This window comes from Sylvia atricapilla, chromosome 16 (genome assembly GCF_009819655.1).
Source record: "Sylvia atricapilla isolate bSylAtr1 chromosome 16, bSylAtr1.pri, whole genome shotgun sequence".
Lineage (NCBI taxonomy): Eukaryota > Metazoa > Chordata > Aves > Passeriformes > Sylviidae > Sylvia > Sylvia atricapilla.
The window spans coordinates 6,565,968-6,583,860 of NC_089155.1; the positions used below are offsets into that span (position 1 = coordinate 6,565,968).

Here is a 17,893-nt window from a genome sequence, read left to right on the forward strand (position 1 = left end):
TAAGCATTTCTTATTGCTCTAAAGCAACAAGAAATTCCCGTTAAAATGAAATTCATGGGTATGCCACATCAAAGCTGAAAATATAGACACACTAAAAGGATGTATGTAATTTTTGATCACTACATTCAGAGAAAGAGCCAGTTATCAACAATGCCGACAAAACGGTTTAAGCCTCTATTTCTAAAGGTAATAAAGTTTTTATGGATTTATGTTTGGACCTCTGAAACAAATATCCTTAGACACTACAAGATAATAAAATAATATCCAGGCAGAATGGACACTTTCAAGGATCTTATTTTCCTTTCAAGGATTATTTTTCCTCAAGATTTGTAGGAGCATGTCAGGGATGCAGTGGATAGAGAAGTGACAAAACCAACTAAATTTAACCAAGTGCTGGATTCTGCACCTGGGATGGGGCATCCCTGGATGTAAGGACAGCCTGGGGACAGGGGGCCCATTTTCACCAGATGGAATGCCAGTACAAACACTTGAGAACTACATGCAGAAGTCTTTTTTGTGTGTTAACCTTCTCCATGGGCCTTTTAAGGCCACTTCAGCGTCATGAAAGACACAAAGGGATGATAAGTAGGTCTCTTTTCAGAGTTGAATGCACAGTATGCAGGAAATCCTACTTGCAGTTGCCAATTTGACCAAGAGATGGTAGTGTGTGTATACAGGCATTACAAGGCAGTAATGATGGGGTAAATACCTCCTTGTATCTAAACCATTCTGATTTAGAGGTTCAAAATTCATACATATACTGCAAAGGTGCATTTAAGAACATTGATCATCTAAAGAAGTAGCTTGGGGTCAATGTTGGAGAGCAGCTCTTACATTGCAAGTGCACCCTGTGCATTGTTTAAAGCCACATTAAGATTTGCATTCCCTACTCTGGGGTCCTCAGTGCACAGCTCCTTGAAGGAATTGTCACTGGCTGTCTCTAAACGCTTTGCATCCCGCTGTGGAACTTCACCTCATCTGTAGCCTGACTTCAGTGTGGTCTGAGAGATAAAAGAGCCTTCAACATCTGCACACCAGATAAGCTGGAAAGGTGGCAACACCATGTCCCACCCTGTACAAAGTAATCAAGCAAACAACTTTGCAAGAGGACAGTTTTTAAGACAGCTGGAGGAAGGAGCCACTGCCCACCAGAGCAAGCAGAAGCTGAATATTTTCATGGTACCCAGAGCCAGCCATGGGCCAAGGTAAGCAAAAATAATTTCTGTTAATTCCAAGCATTTGCCAGCTGTGTGTCAGGAAGAGACAACTGTTCTTGCTCCAAGACAATGTTCATGAGGCTTGTGGAAGAGCTGAGCTTGCAGGACAGGAACCAAGTGCTCTAAAGACTGAAGGAGCTCAGTTTGCATAGCAGACTGCACAAAATGGCACAGCAATCAGAAGCTGGTATTGATGTCTGAGAGGAGTCTGAGAAGCAGTTGAGGCAGACAGGTGAGAGTTTGGAAGCAAAGGTAAATGAATCCTCAGCATAGGGAATGGAGGGTGGGAGGAATTAAGGAGACTACACAACTGAAACAGGGAGATGGCCAAGTGTTTGAGTTCTGGAGCAGGGAAATGGTCCAGGTTCCAGGCAACCTTGAAGAAAGTGACAGTAAGATCCATGAAAAGTCACATGATGGAGAGGGACTCCACACCACTCACTATTCTACAAGACAGACAACAGACATCTTCATCACAGAGAAGAAAATAGATGAGGTCAGAGCTGGCTCCATGAGGCCTGAACTGGTGCAGGGCTTTGAACTGGGACAGCCATGATGGGATTTGAAAGCTGGACCAGAATCATTCACTGAAAACATCACATGGAAAAAAAAATATATGGGGAAAAGAGAAACAAAGCCCAGAATCCAGTAAGAGTCCCCAACAATGACAGAAGGGACAACCACAATGGGAGAAGGTATCGATGCAGAGGACAGGACAAGACAAGACATCAGGAGAGAGCAGACCAGTGAAATCTGCAAAGAGAGCAGTTATGGCTTTAGCACAGGAGCAGTCAATTTAAATAGCAGAGAAATGCTCTAAGGATTTTAAATTTTTTAGCTGCAACAGAGGGAGCAGCATGGATCAGCAAGGGAAGGTAGGTGACAGTAATGTCACATAAGCAGCAACAGTTACAACCTACAGGGCCAAGGATCTTAGTGATGAGCTACTAGCCAAGGTGATAAATAAGGTCAGGATGATCCCAAGGCTGAGATAGAACAGAGAGTAACTCAGTGCTTGAAACTGTGACAATTTCTTCTGTCTTCTGGCACTGGACAGAAGCACACATAAGGTGTAGGAGACAGGAGGAGAAGAAGGAAGATCTTTTTCTGTTTCCTGCATCTCTGGATATAGCATTGTCAACTAATGTGGCACAAAGTAGGAAAACTGGTGTTTGATCCAGCTGTGCATCTGAACCAGCAGTGAAGTTTGCACCAGTGCACTTAATGATGTCAGGTATAAGCAAAGGCGGCTCAACAGTCACTCAACACCAAAACAACCAAGTGAAGGTCCCTACCATTACTGGATAGAAAGTCTCAAAGGCAGGAGGAAATGTCTGAGTAGAGAAACACCTAACCAGCTGTTTGTCTGTCCCAGAATGTGGCTCAGGGCCAAACTCCAGGCAGCTCACAACCCCAAACTCATTCTGTATCTTCTCACAATACAGGTCTGAGCATCCAAAAATCTGATTTCATGATCCCAGAGAATAACAAAAACCACCACACGGAAGAAATCAGCACTGAAAGGCTCATAGTGAGGCGGGGACAGCCATTCACCATCACTGTGAACTTCTCAGCTCCAGTACACAACTACCTGCAGCAGATGAAGAAGACCTTCCTCATTGTACAGACAGGTAATGCCATTACAAACCTACCAGAGCTATGCTCCTCCACCTACCTGAAGAACAGAGCTGGGGACAAAAGCCATCTCCAGAGCTGGGCAGGGGTGCCCAAATTTAAATGTGAGGCCAGTGAACTCTTTATGTAAGGCAAAGTAGAGTCTCCTGCTAGTCACAACCAGATCCCTTCCAGAAGAGACACTGCAGAACAATAACCAATATGGGTTCACTATTCCATGATTTCAGAAAACTCATGAATCTCTTCTGGCTTTTGGGGTTAGGAATGTTCAAACCTAGCTGGCCTGTCACAGATTTTTCTGTTAGAGTGTTTTCTAGTGAGATCCCTGAGAAGGGCAGCAGCTTTCATCCCCAGCTTGTTTTACCATATTGTGAGCACTGGGCTGTCACTTCTGTTACAAGACACTAAATTCCAGGAACAGCAGGTCTGCACCATTCCGGCGATTCCTGGTTTCTACAAATCTATGGAAAGCACATCTCATTTTCAAGCATGGAGGCCTGGGTGCAACACTGACCTTAGCAATAATCAGTAGGCATTAAGCTGCTAAAAGGTCATGACCCTCTCACAAGGAGAGCTATGGCTCCAGAGGCAGACAAGGTCCCTGCAGTCTGCACAGGTGAGGAATAAACACAATGTCTGGAATAAACACAAGCAGATTTCTTTGTCTGCAGGACCACTTTCTTCCAAACCAGATGAAATTCAGGCTGAATTTCCCATCTCCAGCCTGGGAGACCAGAAGCAGTGGAGTGCAGCAGTGGAGGAACAAGACCTGAACTTCTGGACCCTGTGTGTGAACACACCTGCCAATGCCCCCATTGGCCAGTACACTCTACTTTTACGTGCCTCCAAATCCCCTCAATTCCTGGGCTACTTCACCCTTCTTTTTAATCCCTGGTGCCGAGGTAGGTACTCAGAAACAGAAAGGCAGGCTGGGATCAGTCACTTCACAAAAGCAACTTTGGAGCTGTGGCACTGCCTCCGTGGAGGGAGGCTGGGGCTGACTCACTTAGTGCTCCTTCCACTCCTGCCCTGCTCCTCACAGCACCTTAGGAGAGTGGCAGGGGCTCATAAAGCCCAAAATTTCCTGCCTCAGCACTTCTGTCTCTTCCCTGGAGTATTCCACTGCAAGAGCCCTGTCCTTCTGCAAAGGGAAAAGTGTTTGATTAAGTGTTTCCTATAATAGAGATTTTAGGATGACTCAAGACTGTAACTGGTCCAGTTAAGGCCACTGCATCTTTCTTAGTATCAGAACTTATCAGCCTGGATAGCAGAAGAGCCAGTGACTGCACAGCCTGGGTCCAGAGGAACTTTTCAGACAAGGAAACAGAGATGACAATGCAATTCTTCTTTCAGGACAGAATGCCAGGGAATGCTGAAGTGCAGTGGAATCTGCTTGATGCATGAGAGATGCAAGTGCATCTGAGACCAGGAATGCTTAATTCCTGATGTTGTTTTTTTTCCTCAAATCTAGATGATGATGTGTTCTTGGCTAATGAGGTACAGCGGCAGGAGTACATTTTAAACCAAGATGGCATCATCTACCAGGGGACTGAAAATGCAATCCTAGCCCAACCCTGGGACTTCAGCCAGGTAAGCAAGAGGTCCAATATGTCTGTGCTCTCTTCCACCACCAGCAGAAGAAAGGTATATATATCTGGATGCTTTGATGAAAGAGTTCTATCCATCTGCATGTTCTCTGCACCCACTACCTCCTGTGCAGGAGAACAGGGACTTGTGTATGAAGCCTTACAACCTGGTGTACTGGATTATGGCTTCAGCACAGGAGCAATCAATTGAGATAGCAGAGAAATGCTCGATGGATTTTAATTCTTTTAGCTGCACTGTAATTTTAGCTTCATTCTCAGGCTGTTCCCTATAAAGGAATGCATTGATCTGTATCTGAGCTTTGTGTGCCTTCCTTTCATCAACAGATATAAAAACATTTAATGGAACTCAATAATAGTCTCTATATAGCAACTAAAGCAAAAAGAAGATCCTTCCATTTGTCCAAGGCCATCTGACACAGCCAGTGATTAGAGTGGGATTCTATTGCACTTTAGTGCCAGCAGATCATAGAAGTACTCTGAGCCAACCTAGAGAGTGCTCCAGAAAAGCATCAATTTCCCTCAATCAGGGGACAGAGTATCATGCTGATGCATTTCCCACCTTCAACGAAGTTGGAGGTCTGTCCTCAGCTTCCCCTGCAAATCTCTGCTGGAGCCCTCCCTCACAGCCCACCTTACCTAAAACTATCAGCAGAAGGGAGAAACAATCTGCACAGTCACAAACCCTTGTAGGGACTCAAGAGAACAAAAGTTCATGGAGTATTTCCTGAAATGATGTGCGTTTTTTTCAGTTTGAGGAGAATATGGTTGACATCTGCTTCATACTGCTGGCTCAAGGGGAGCACTTCCAAAGAGAAAAGGATCCTGCCCAGCGGAAAAACCCCGTCCATGTCTGCCGAGCAGTTGCTGCCATGGTAAGGAGGGCAGAGAGCAGCCCAGACCCATGCAGGGGAACCTTCTCAAGCCCAGCTCAGGCCAAACCACTGACCTAAGAGGAAGTCTGTTCCAAACAACACCTCCTGCCCATCTCCAGCCTGTCCTGATACACCCTTAGCAGACAAGTAGTGCTGCAGGAGTGTGAGTGCACTTACTGAATAAATCTCAGAGGAGACTGCTGCAGCTGTTCTGCTCAGCCATGACCTTCATGCTTTGCACAAAAAAAGTCCTCTTGGTTTCATCTGCTTTAGGAGTAGCTGCCACAAATATGATCAGGGACCTACCAAAGTGAGACAATTCCTTAATACATCTTTCTCTTCTCCTTCTCCGCAGCTGAACAGCAATGAGTTTAGAAGCCTGACAGAATATGACCCTGGGCAACACTATAATGGGACACCCCCTTCCAAGTGGCTGGGAAGCAGCCCCATCCTCCAGCAGTGGATTGCATCAAAATGCCAGCCCGTCCGCTATGGGAGGTGCTGGGTGTTTGCTGCAGTCCTGTGTTCTGGTACAGTACTGCTATAACTTTCAATCTTTAAGTGACAAGCAGATCTTTAGTATCCTCATCAACACTCAGCATCACTGCCTTTGAGATAAGAGTATCAGTATATCCATTCACTGAAATGAAATCTTATTTCCTGAGGGAGCAATGCCTCTTGCGAAGCCCAAACAGCAGACCTGGTGCCATTCCTAACAGGCCTAGCACCAGAAGATAGGTGCAGAGCCACCCTTAGGGCAGGATGCACAACTGATTCACAGCTCTCTCTTCTGCACAGTTCTGAGGTGCCTGGGAATTCCTACCAGGGTGGTCACTGGCTTTACGTGGGCTCACAACACCAAGAGCAGCCTGAGTGTGGATGAGTATTATGATGAAGATGGGACACTGCTTACACAGGACAAGAGTGCTCGTGTCTGGTAAGAACACATGGCAGGGCCCAAGCAAGAATTTGACACAATATTTGGATGTGGGAAATGAAACACAGGGGGAAGAGGTAACATAGCTGCAAGGAGGTGATGGGAGACAGCTCAGCTGAGACCTTGTCTACAAGACCTGCTCTTGACAAACTGCTGCAACCCAAACTCAAGAGTGCCCTATTTCTAGAGCCCACAAAGGAAGAACAATAGCCCAGTCCAGCTGGAGAAACTCCCCTTGTTTCTCCATACAGGACACTGCTCTCCTTAATATGAACCGAACTCATTCAAGGGAGCATTAACTGGCTTGGTTTAGCACAAGCTGTATCTCAGGGCTCAGTCCCTTGATATAAGCTCATGCTGTCACCTCTTGCAGGACCTTCCACGTCTGGAATGAATGCTGGATGGCTCGGACAGACTTGCTACCAGAGTACAGCGGGTGGCAGGCACTGGATGCCACTTGCCAGGAAAAAGGCAAAGGTAAGACATCAGAGATGGGCTTGAGCAAGAACAGGGGGAAGTGAAGCAGGGGAAAATAAAGCCATTCAATATTCCTCCTTTCCCAGCTTCCAGTGGAAGGATGCAAAAGGACATGAATTCATTCACCCTGTTGTGACTTCAGGCACAGAACTATCATTTATCTGTTTGATTTGTGGACCTCATGTAGCTCTAAGAGCTCTATCACTGCTTCCTAACGGCCTCCCAAACTAAATACTTCACCAGTACAGGTCTAAATTAGGGATGGGTTTAGTTGGGAAAGTATCTGAATCTTAACTAGACCACATTTTCTCTTCAGGCCTATCCTTCTGTGGGCCAGCCCCTGTTCATGCCATCAAGGAAGGAGACACACAAGTTGGTTATGATGTCTGCTACTTCTTTGCTGCCATCAACGCCAAGTGTCATGTCTGGATACACAAAGCAGATGACACCCTCAAGCCAGCTTTTGGTGGCACAAAATACACGGGTAACAACATCAGCACCAAGGCTGTTGGCAGTGAACGCTGTGAGGACATCACACAAAACTACAAGTATCCTGAAGGTATGGGGCAGGCACAGGGCTGAGCACATTCCTTGTCACTATTACAAGTGAGGAGTAAAAGACTAGAGCAGAGCCAAACTAGAGCACCAGGATCATCCACTTCTCACTACTTCCCCCTCTTCACTGGCATTAGAACACCCAATTCTCCCTGTCTACAAAGCCAAAGCAGAGGTCATCACCCAAAGTCCACCCTGCTTAATGGCTTTAAAGTCTCTAGAAGACCAGGTGTTTGTTCACCCAAGCACTTTCATGTCTGGAATGCCTTTTCTGATTTCTGTTACCTCTACACTCTGTACATCCACTTTCCATTACCCCTGCAATACAAATATGGATAGATATATTTCAGACTCCAGCTTTCTGAAAAGGACTGTTGTGCTCTTAGACACTGCATAAATCTCTCCCTCAACAAGCAGCTCCCCCTTCAGAATCTGAGTGCTGTTTCCCTGCCCCAACCCTACCACCCCATCTTAACTGTGGCTTGTTGGCTCCATGGCTGTAGGAGACAACTGCAACTTCTTTATACGTGAGAACATGGAATTGTACCTTAGCAACAGCAACAAAAAAGCAGCTGCCTCTTCTACTCTGAGAGATGTTAGCACCAAGGTGTCTTAAAAACGATGACAACTATTCCCAAGTAGAATATGTCAGGCACATCCAATGAATATCCTGACAGCTGAAGTTGTCAAATTGATCCAACCAGAAGCACAAAAGATTATCTCTCTATGCTCTTAGAAACAGTTATCTACAGTACTACCAGGAGAAATCAATGTCATTCTCCTGATGCTTCTCACTAGTAAACAGAAAGGGAGTACCAAAGTATGAATTTTTTTTGGTTTTGTTTTTGTTTTTTGTTTTTTGTTTGTGACAGGTTCTCTCCAGGAAAGAAAAGTACTTGACAAAGCTTACAGAAATATGAAGGACCTTGAGACAACCAGCAGCAGCAGTAGCACACAGTTTATCTTCACTCCTACTGCTCTGGAAGAGCCAGTCAACCTTTTCATCCACCTCCAGTCAAGCAGTTCTTTGCAACTGGGACAAGATATTACACTTTCCATTCAAGTGTTTAACCACAGTGGTAAAGAAAAGGCTACTCATCTGGTAGCTGGGATCCAGGCTCTGCATTATAATGGTGTGCCTATTGCCCAAGTTTGGAAGGAAGAGTTCCATTTTAACCTCCAAAGCAATTCTGGTAAGGACTCTGCTGAGTGCATTTCAGAAAAATCCTCCTAGCCCGAGGTTTACAAAAGGTTGGCTGAATAGCTGATTCTAGGTGATTTCCTGGAGAGATTGTGGAGTGTCCCTAACTGGAGATATTCCAGAATCAACTGGACACAATCCTGTACTATTTGCCCTGGGATGACCCTGCTTGGGCAGGGAGGTTGGACCAGATGATCCACTGTTGTCCATTCCAACCTCACCCATTCTGTGAAACAAAACACTTTGGCAACATCACCTTAAGAGATTTCCAATCTGCAAATCCACTTGGGGTCACTTAAGCATTTAAATGCTGCAGCTTTTAGTACAATGTTGGGCACAGAACAATCCTAGGTGGCATGCAAGAAAAGGGCAGACTGCACTCATCACCTGTTATTTCACCACTCTGTTCCAGTCAATAACCTGAAGGTCTCTGTGCCTTACACATGGTTTGGAAAAGAGCTGGGAGAGAACCACCTGCTCCGGCTGACTGCTGTGCTGAGAGACGAGGACTCCTACATGTACCTGGCACAGGAAGAAATTAGCATTTGTGAGCCCCCTCTCACCATTGAGGTAAGATTGGGCTGTCTTTCTGCCACTGCAGTAGGGAGAAAACAGCTTTCATAGCCATAAGCAGGAAAACAATTCTGCTGGGTTTAGGGGCTCTCTGAGAAACTAGAGCAGAAGAAATTAGGCTGGACTTTGTCTCTTCTGGCAAATGGCAGCTCAGGCACTGAAAAATTACACATCTCCCTTTAATCATAGAAGAGCATCTCTTCCTTCAGTTTCAGCTCATTTGCTTCTTTCAACAGTTCCCAGAAAAGATAGTCCAGTATGAGCCAAGCACAGTAAAGATCACCCTCCAGAACCCCCTCGTGGAACCCCTGGAGCAGTGTGTGATAGCAGTGGCAGGGCGAGGGCTCATCTACAGACAAAGAAATTACAGGTAAGTGCAAACTGATCCAAGAACAACAAATGGAAAAAGAGACACAATACAAGCAAGAGAAACCCTTGCACAGGAAAGGCTGTCCCTAAAAATAACCAGGCAACAACATGGCAGGAAGATATCATTACCGCATGAAAGCCCCAACATCCCATCCTTTATTTACAGATAATGTGGATGACTTTCACACTGAAAAGGGGGAAAGCCAGCTAAGAGAACTTTCAACAGATGTGTAATACATAAGTTGAAGCCAATACAGCACCTGTGAAAGCTTCAACATCAAAGGCATAGACAGCAAAAGGAAAACCTCCTGCCAACAAAAAGGACAACCAGAGAAATGCCACAAGACTTAGTCAGAAACACACATCAAATAAGCCAACAGTTAGAGGTCACTTAAATGAGCTAGGAAATTTAGAAATTATTTGCTGTTGGGAAATCAATTACTTTTTAGTGACCAACTTGAACATCTTTAAGTGGAGTAAAACTGTACGGCTTGTGACATCTTTCCATTACCCACTCTAAACAATAAAGACAGTGGTGTCTTCCCCTTCTCTGCTCAAGAACCAGGCAAATGTTGACGCAGCCAAGACTCACCAAAGGTCCCCTTCACATGATGAAACCCTACATTTGTCTCAAGAAGCTGCATTAGGACAAAGTCCCTTTAGATGTCTCCATGGAGAGTGTCAACTCTCTTGTCCTATCTCCCTCCCAAACTACTGTTAGATGACAATTTCACGGTGGTAGTTCAAGTAACTGCCAGCTTTCTTCTATTTTATTTTTCTTTCCCTCTTTTTGGCACCACATTCCTATCTAGCAAATGCATATCCTAGACCCAGGAAACTAAAAACATAATGAGTGATTCCTGTATAATCCCTTCTCTCCTTTCAGGTTGGGCTCTGTGCAAGCTAAAAGCACTCAAGAGCTGCAAATCCCATTAACCCCCACCCAAGCAGGGCCCAGAAGACTCACTGCACGTCTTACCTGCCTCCAGCTCCAGAACCTGAAGAGCTACAGAACTACCAACATTGCAGCTGCCTGAGGCCCAGCTCAGAACAGGTCCTGCTGTCCCACCTACAAAAGAGTGGCTGGGATCTGTCCCCTGATCATAGGCAAGCATAGATGTTAACAGTTTAATAAAAGTTACATTTAAAACCATGTCCAATTTTGATTATTTGCTCAAACTCAACTCTCTCCCACCTGCCACTATGCCCACTCTCCAGTTTTAGAAGTTGAACCTTACTGTGACAAAGATGGGCTGAACGTTCAAGCTGATGTTGCAGTTCTCACCACACCTGTGCTGAGCCCACCAGTGCTTAAAGTCTTCTGCCCTACCTGTGACAAAGTAAAGGATATCTTGGAACTTTAAAGTGATGACAGATGTGGCATCTCTAGGGATATATATAGGGGGATATTTGCAGATACTTGACATTGGTAAGGCAGTAAACAATATTTTCTGCTGCTTTTTGAGGAAATTAAAAAGCTTGTTCATTGCTCTCCAAGGTTAAACAGGAAACAGCAACAGTGTAGCACATTTTAAAATTATTCACTGGGCTGCTTGCAAAAGAAGCAAGACTCTTTGATTCTGTATATATCCTTTGTCCTCTGAAGACAGATAAAGCAACTAATGTAAATCTAGCAGTATTTTATTTTTCTCTGAACCCCACAGTAGTTGTAATGTCTGAAGAATGGGGCATGTTAAGATGCAGCATTGTATCATCCCAAGAATCCAAGCAAAATGACACCTTCTGCAATGGCAAAGGGCAATCTCCTGGAGAAGTTCTTCCAAGTGGCAGTAAAGTTCTCTCCTACATTGTTCCCATCATTCTCCAAGCAGTTGAAGAACAGCAAAGTTTACTGGAAATGCAGATGCCAGAGCCAGTGGCAGCAACACATGTAGGCACAGAGGAGTTAAAGCTGACCCTGTGTGAAGTTCTTGACTTTGGTCATGTTGTGGTCTACTGCACCAGTTAGAAACTGCACCCAGCCTTCCTCTGATGGTGGACATACATGGCTTGCCCTGCAAAAGTGAAGCAAATTCTTTAGGGAAGCCTCCTGGGTGTGTTATACATCCAGGCACAACACAGGGGTATTGTGAAGTTCTGAATAGCCACAGCAGTAAAACAGGGCTGCTCTAGTGCCACAGGGCTTTGAGCAAGAAGAACCCACACTCATGTCTGCAGTCCCAAACACAAACTAAGGGAACCACTGTCATCCCTAGCATCTTTGTCTTATTCCCATCCTTTTGTGACTAGATAACATCATCATAGTTCTGAAATGCCAGCATCTACTGTCTAGAAATGAATCATCTTTGACATGAGGCAAAGCAGAGAATACACACTTACAAAATTGTAGCTCATACTCACTTTGCAATCTCTAAGACTTTCTTTAATACTGAGGCCAACTTAGCAGCCTAGAAAGAAACAAAAAGGAAATCAGGTGAGCCAAAGGTGAGGAAAAGTAGGGTCTGAACAGTACTGGAAAATAAAGAGGACTATAGGGATGCACAAGAGCCAAGAATGAATAAAACTGCCATGGAGCCTAATACAGAATGAAGCTATCCATCACTGCCATGCTGGAAGTGTCTCCCAACCTAGTCCGGACTGTGACAGGTAAAAAAACCCAAAAGGCTGTTTTTTAAAGCACACATTAAAACACTTTTTTTTAAAGAAAGATAAGCCTAGTAGAAATTAGTAATTGATATTTTTAAAAAAGTTGCAAGTGACTGATGTTAATGCAATTTGGTCTTAAGTAATTAATTTTTACTCCAAAAAATCAAGCTGCTGGCCAAAGGCATGAAACCAAGATTAAGAATTTAAAAAATCCTAGATATGAGAAGATTTGTACTTAATTTATGATGCTAGGAATGTTTCACAGTTCAGTCCGGTTGCCAGAGCATTGCCCAGTCAAGTTTTGAGTGTTGCCAAAGATGTAGACTCCACCGCTTTTCCAAGCAGTTTGTTGTACTGCTTAAATACACTCACCATAAGAGCTTTTAATTTCATAGATAACTTTATTTGAGCAAGGCTGCACTACCCAAAGAAGAAAGTGCATCTGCAGTACATAGACAGCCTTAGACATCACTTTACTGAGGTTCTATCACTGAAAATCTCTATGGATTATAGTTCAGAGCTGAAGTTTCATGTGGTCATGCTCTTCCCTGAAGAGGGACAGATGAAGAATGTGTTTCCATATGAAGGAAGTTAAGTGTGCAAGAACAAAGGGCACTCTCCATCCCAAAGAAATCATTACTGAGGCAGTCACTAATACCCATCTCTGCCTGAAGTCACTTAACCCCTCCAATTTGATTTCCTCTGACTCCCTACAGCCAGGCCACTGTCCCACATGCAGATACTCAGATATCAGTAGTGCAGATACTCACATTAAGTCGCACAGCCAAAGGGTTCACAGGTGGGTACATGCTCAGTGCCAGCTCATCAACACTAGAACAGAAAAGAGGGGACCGAGGAAGAAATGTTCTGATAGCACAACTCACAGATCCTGGTCAAATCCTGCATCCATCCTGAATGCAGGTCAGGAACAACAGTGAGATGTCAATTGTACCTATGAGATGCTTCCCACTGTCTTCTCAGTGACCTGTGTCCCTCTCACTGTGGAGTGTGATGTGGTCACACCTCCAGCCGCTATGTTCCTCTCCTGACCTACACAACTCTCAACAGCTTAACAGCCTTCCCACCCCACCTGCCTCCACCACATGCTCACAACTCCAACATCATAAAGGTTGTTCCTACTTCCCACTTAAGTCCTCAAAAAAAAGGACTGCTCAAGGGGGAAAAGCAGCATGGGGAGAACCCTCCTTACCTTGGGCTGATCTCATTAGCAATGTCTGCCAGGTCATCCAGCTGTGCAATCTGCTCTGGAGAATCAGCTTTGCCATGGGTTTTCACTGCAGCCAAGACCTTCTTCAGGCAAGCTTTAGAAGCCTTCATTAAGCCCATGCAGGAGCTGAGCAGCTGCCGATCAGCCTCTGACCAGTACGTGTCCCTGTTGCCCCGAAAGCCCAGCTCTTCATCCTCCATGATGTCCCCATAAGGATCCTGCCCTTCCACAAGTGCCTGGGAACACAGAGGCACTGAAAACCCAGAGCCTAACATCAATTCCAGCAACTCCCAGGAGGAAAGGGAAAGCATAATCTAGACATCACATAAATAATTAATAGAGAAATCTCAGTTGCTTAATCCCAAAATGACTGGATTATGATAAACTAACCCACCACTCTAATTGTGCAAACAGCAAGAACCTGGTGAATTCTTATGTGATCCTAAATTGCCTTCTCCATCCCCAGTTCAGGACATGGCTTTATGGAAATCTTATACAAAGCAAACCAGGCTTGAGAATAAAAACCCATTGAAATCCATGCATAAAACAATAATCTACGTCATGTAAGAAAAAATTTATATTAAGGCCTGTATGTAAAGTATTTCTTGTATTCCATCACAAGACCACCATAGAGGGTGGTTGGGCACTGGAACAGGCTCCCCAGAGAAATGGTCACAGCCCCAAACCTGCCAGAGTTCAAGGAGCATTTGGACAACTCTCAGGCACGTGGTGGGATTGCTGGGGTTGTCCTGTGCAAGGCCAGGAGCTGGACTCCATGATCCTTGTGTATCCCTTCCAACTCAGAATATTCTGAGTCTGTGAATGCACCACTGCAAGTTCCTCTAAGGTTTAGGGGCTTCCTTACATTTTCCATCTCCTCCACAGCATCCTTGACCACACCTAGACATGCTGCCAGAGCCGACACAACTGCTGCCTGGTTATCTGCAAAAGCAAAAGGATGAAAATTGTACCATCCCACTGTTTCCAAACAGTTTGCAACAACCTTCATTCTAGGCTTTGCAACCACTGTAGGATCAAACTTCTTGCAGAGCTCAGAGCTGCACTGTTGTCAGGTAAAGAATCTGATCCGGTTTCCAAGCTTATACATATCAAAACCAGCGAAGTTTTTGAGCCATTCTCCATTCAGCCTTCATTGCACCAGCTGGAATGCCCTTGCAAAAGCTATTGATATTCCAAGACAATACGTCCTAGTTCTGCTGCTGTGCATTTACAACACTCACCTCGTGGCAGGTTAGACACTTGCTCACAGGCCTCCCACACACCTCCAGTTGATATCAGCTGTTCCTGAGACAAGCTGAAACAAAACAAAACCATCAAGGTTAGCGTCAGTAACAGCACTGCGCTAGACTGTGGTTTCATTTTCTGCACCAAAGATGGTGCACACCAGCAAAAGTCCTGCTGCAAAGATGCCACCAACCAGCTTGTCACTAGTATGCCATGTCTGTGTAAAGCCCTTGCTGCCTCCTAACAAGTATACCTGTAAATTTTTCTTGCCTTTTCCCCCCAAAATTATCACAAAATCATAGAATCATGCAATTGAAAATTACAACCTCTCCTCTGAGGCATTGAGAATTGTGTCTGTGAGTTGGATCATTCCTTCCACTACTTCAGTGGTAGCATCTCGAACCATCTTCCGAAGAGTAGTACCTGGTTGAGATTGAGAAAGAATAAGAAAGTTGGCACAAAGTCAGCACTGACAGAAAGCAAGTGCTGGAGATGAACACACAGACTGCTCTGTTTGTGTGGATACACTGTATAAATGAAGTTACAAGTATTTTGAAGAAAAGCAAAATGCTTCCCAGTTCCAAAAGAAGTCCAGACAAGGATTTCAACACTTCATAAATTTCAATGTTCAATCCACTACACCACTTTCTACATTATCACTCTCCCACAGATGGAAAACTGCAGCAGCAGACAGAAAAGTACGTCACTCATAAACACGTTCAAAGTCTATGGAATAGCTGATAATGGGATACCATGCTAAGGAAAACTTGCTGATAACAGACCTCATTAGGCTCTGAAACACTGGGTTTCTCTATACAGTGGTGACTGCCTTGCTGTCATTATCTCACCTTGGCCCTTGGGTAGCCAGTAGTACACGGTGGCAACTGCAAGAATGGCATTCTGGACATCCTCACTCAGCTTCCGGCAGTCCTGAAAATGGAGAGGTAAAAGGGTCACCCATGAGTAACACATAGCTGCACTACATTTAGAAACCCTCACAAGCAATCACTGGCTTTCAGACTGCTCTGAGAAAAGGGAAGAATAGCAATGACCAGTCTGCTTAAGAAACAAATACAGCACAAGAAGGCACTGTAAGCAAGCCGTATGCATCTTAATCTGCCTCATGATTTAGTAACAAAACACTCCCTGGTGTGGTGGTCATGCAACAGAGAGGAAAAAGTAACTTACATCATTATTCTGAACTGAAAGTCTTTTATTTTCTCTTCTCCAAACATCTGTATGATAAACTTCTCTCAACTGATAGCAAAAATACTGCATATTCTTTGTTAAACCTGAAGTCTGTATTTTACAACAGTCTGTCTCTATCAGCAACTAGTTGTAGCTGTTAAAGACTATAAGAATATTCTTATTTAGTATGTCTGCCTCCCTTACAGAAATTATTTCTCTGGGCAATTCTTGGATTATATTAATACACTCTACGGTACACAGCCCATTTAGTCAAATGAACCAAGAAATACCTGAAGCTTGTATACACACTGCAATTTCATAGTCTGTCAAGGCTTTCTCTCACCTCTGCAGAAGGTAGTGGAGGCCTCGAGAATGCGAGACTCAGCTTTGTAGCTTCCTGTGACGTTACTTGGAATGTCTGACCTAAGAAAAAAATCCAACGGGAGCAAAAGAAGAGAAAGTAAATGAGGTAAACGATAAAAGAACAGAGGAGCTTGATGAGCAGCAGCTCTGATCCTGCTACTTGCTTACCATTACACTCAAGCCATACAAACACATAAACTAAACCCCACCACAAAGAAAAATTCCCTGGTGCATTTGTGCCATGCATGTTGCTTGCGTCCTGTGTCTGCTTCTTCTCCAATTTTTTTTTTTTTTTTCACTTGGCTGGTAGTGATAGCAAGAACCCCAGCCTGCATCCTGGCTCAGGACCTGCTCACCAGGATGTGCCAGGCGGCTTTAACAGAGACCCTTATAAATCTTCTATGAATAGTTCAATATCGGCCTTTGCTTCGCCACACCTTGGAGTGTTTGGCGACCAGAGTTAGGGTGGTCAGGCAGTGGAACAGGCTGACCTGGGAGGTGGTGGAGTCGCTAACCCGGGGGATGTTTAGGAGGCCGGATTGGCACGGATGTGGTTTAGGGTTTACAGAGGTAGCGCTGGGTTAACGGTTGGATTTGATGATTTTAAAGATCTCTCTCTTCCAACCTTGCCGGGTCCGTGACTCCATGAGTGGAGAGCACGCCCCACAGCTGGGGACCGGCCGGGGATAGCAACCCTGCCCCGGCCCGGCCCCGCGGGTACCCGGCCCCGGCCCCGCCAACTCCCGGCCCGGCCGCGCCGCTCCCCTCCCGTACCTAGCGCGTCCCAGAAGCGCGGCAGCTCGAACGGCTCTCGGCCCTCTCCCGGCTCTCCCTCTGCAACGGCACAGACAGAGCTCAGCCCGCGGGGAGCCGGCCCGGCTCGGCCCGACCCCCGCCCGGCCCCGGCCCCGGCCCCGGCCCGCACCCCGCAGCCGCGCCAGCACCGCCCGCAGCGCCCCGCGCACGTCCCGCAGCGGCTCCCGCGCCTCCATCGCTGCGGGGCGGCCCCGGAGAGCCCCGCGCGTCACGTCCGCTCCGGGAGCGGCTGGAACGGCCCCGGCCCGCCCCGGAGAGACAGCTCCGCCTCACGGAGACCGCGCAGCCCGATAGAGACTGCACAGCCCCACAGAGACCACACAGCCCCACAGAGACAGCTCCGCCCCACAGAGACAGCACAGCCCCACAGAGACAGCTCCGCCTCACGGAGACCGCACAGACCGATAGAGACTGCACAGCCCCGCAGAGACTGCACAGCCCCACAGAGACGGCACAGCTCCGCAGAGAGTGCACAGCCCCACAGAGACCGCACAGCCCCGGAGAGACAGCTCCGCCCCACAGAGACCGCACAGCCCCACAGAGACCGCACAGCCCGATAGAGACTGCACAGCCCCATAGAGACTGCACAGCCCCGCAGAGACCGCACAGCCCCACAGAGACCGCACAGCCCGACAGGGACTGCACAGCCCCACAGGGACACCCCCACCCCACAGAGTCGGCACAGCCCCACCGAAACAGCAGTCTCACAGAGACCACAGAGCCCCACAGAGACAGCTCTGCCCCATAGAGACAGCTGTGCCCCACAGAAACGGCACAGCCTCACAGAGACAGCAGAGCCCGGTTCGCAGCGATAAACACTTTATTAGTGAGCAAGCAAAGGGGAAAGCAACGGGGCTGTGTCCCTGTGTGCGCATTGTAAGGAATAAGAGCTTGACTCAGCCAATATATCAAGCAAGAATCAATTTATTAATTCATTAATTCAAACAATAAAGCAGCTCGCTGGGTTCAATGGAGGTTTCCCCTCCAGCTGCACACCAAATGC

At 46.1% G+C, this 17,893-nt stretch overlaps 2 protein-coding genes across 2 annotated transcripts; one reads left to right on the forward strand and one right to left on the reverse strand.

The window, feature by feature from the left end:
• The first annotated feature begins 1,051 nt into the window (after positions 1 to 1,051).
• EPB42 (erythrocyte membrane protein band 4.2) lies at positions 1,052 to 10,596 on the forward strand. Its single transcript, XM_066330649.1, has 13 exons — positions 1,052 to 1,205; positions 2,663 to 2,848; positions 3,524 to 3,754; positions 4,324 to 4,442; positions 5,209 to 5,331; positions 5,687 to 5,861; positions 6,130 to 6,268; positions 6,642 to 6,745; positions 7,062 to 7,304; positions 8,173 to 8,493; positions 8,914 to 9,071; positions 9,311 to 9,444; positions 10,330 to 10,596. Exons 1-13 carry the CDS (start codon positions 1,196 to 1,198, stop codon positions 10,478 to 10,480), a joined length of 2,094 nt encoding a protein of 697 aa, XP_066186746.1. The 5' UTR covers positions 1,052 to 1,195; the 3' UTR covers positions 10,481 to 10,596.
• Positions 10,597 to 11,068: 472 nt separating this feature from the next.
• Positions 11,069 to 17,152, reverse strand: CCNDBP1 (cyclin D1 binding protein 1). Its single transcript, XM_066330650.1, has 11 exons — positions 17,000 to 17,152; positions 16,849 to 16,908; positions 16,055 to 16,134; positions 15,372 to 15,453; positions 14,850 to 14,946; positions 14,520 to 14,593; positions 14,144 to 14,220; positions 13,261 to 13,514; positions 12,821 to 12,881; positions 11,805 to 11,851; positions 11,069 to 11,458 (listed from the first exon to the last, which is right to left on the reverse strand). Exons 1-11 carry the CDS (start codon positions 17,064 to 17,066, stop codon positions 11,350 to 11,352), a joined length of 1,008 nt encoding a protein of 335 aa, XP_066186747.1. The 5' UTR covers positions 17,067 to 17,152; the 3' UTR covers positions 11,069 to 11,349.
• Positions 17,153 to 17,893: the final 741 nt, after the last annotated feature.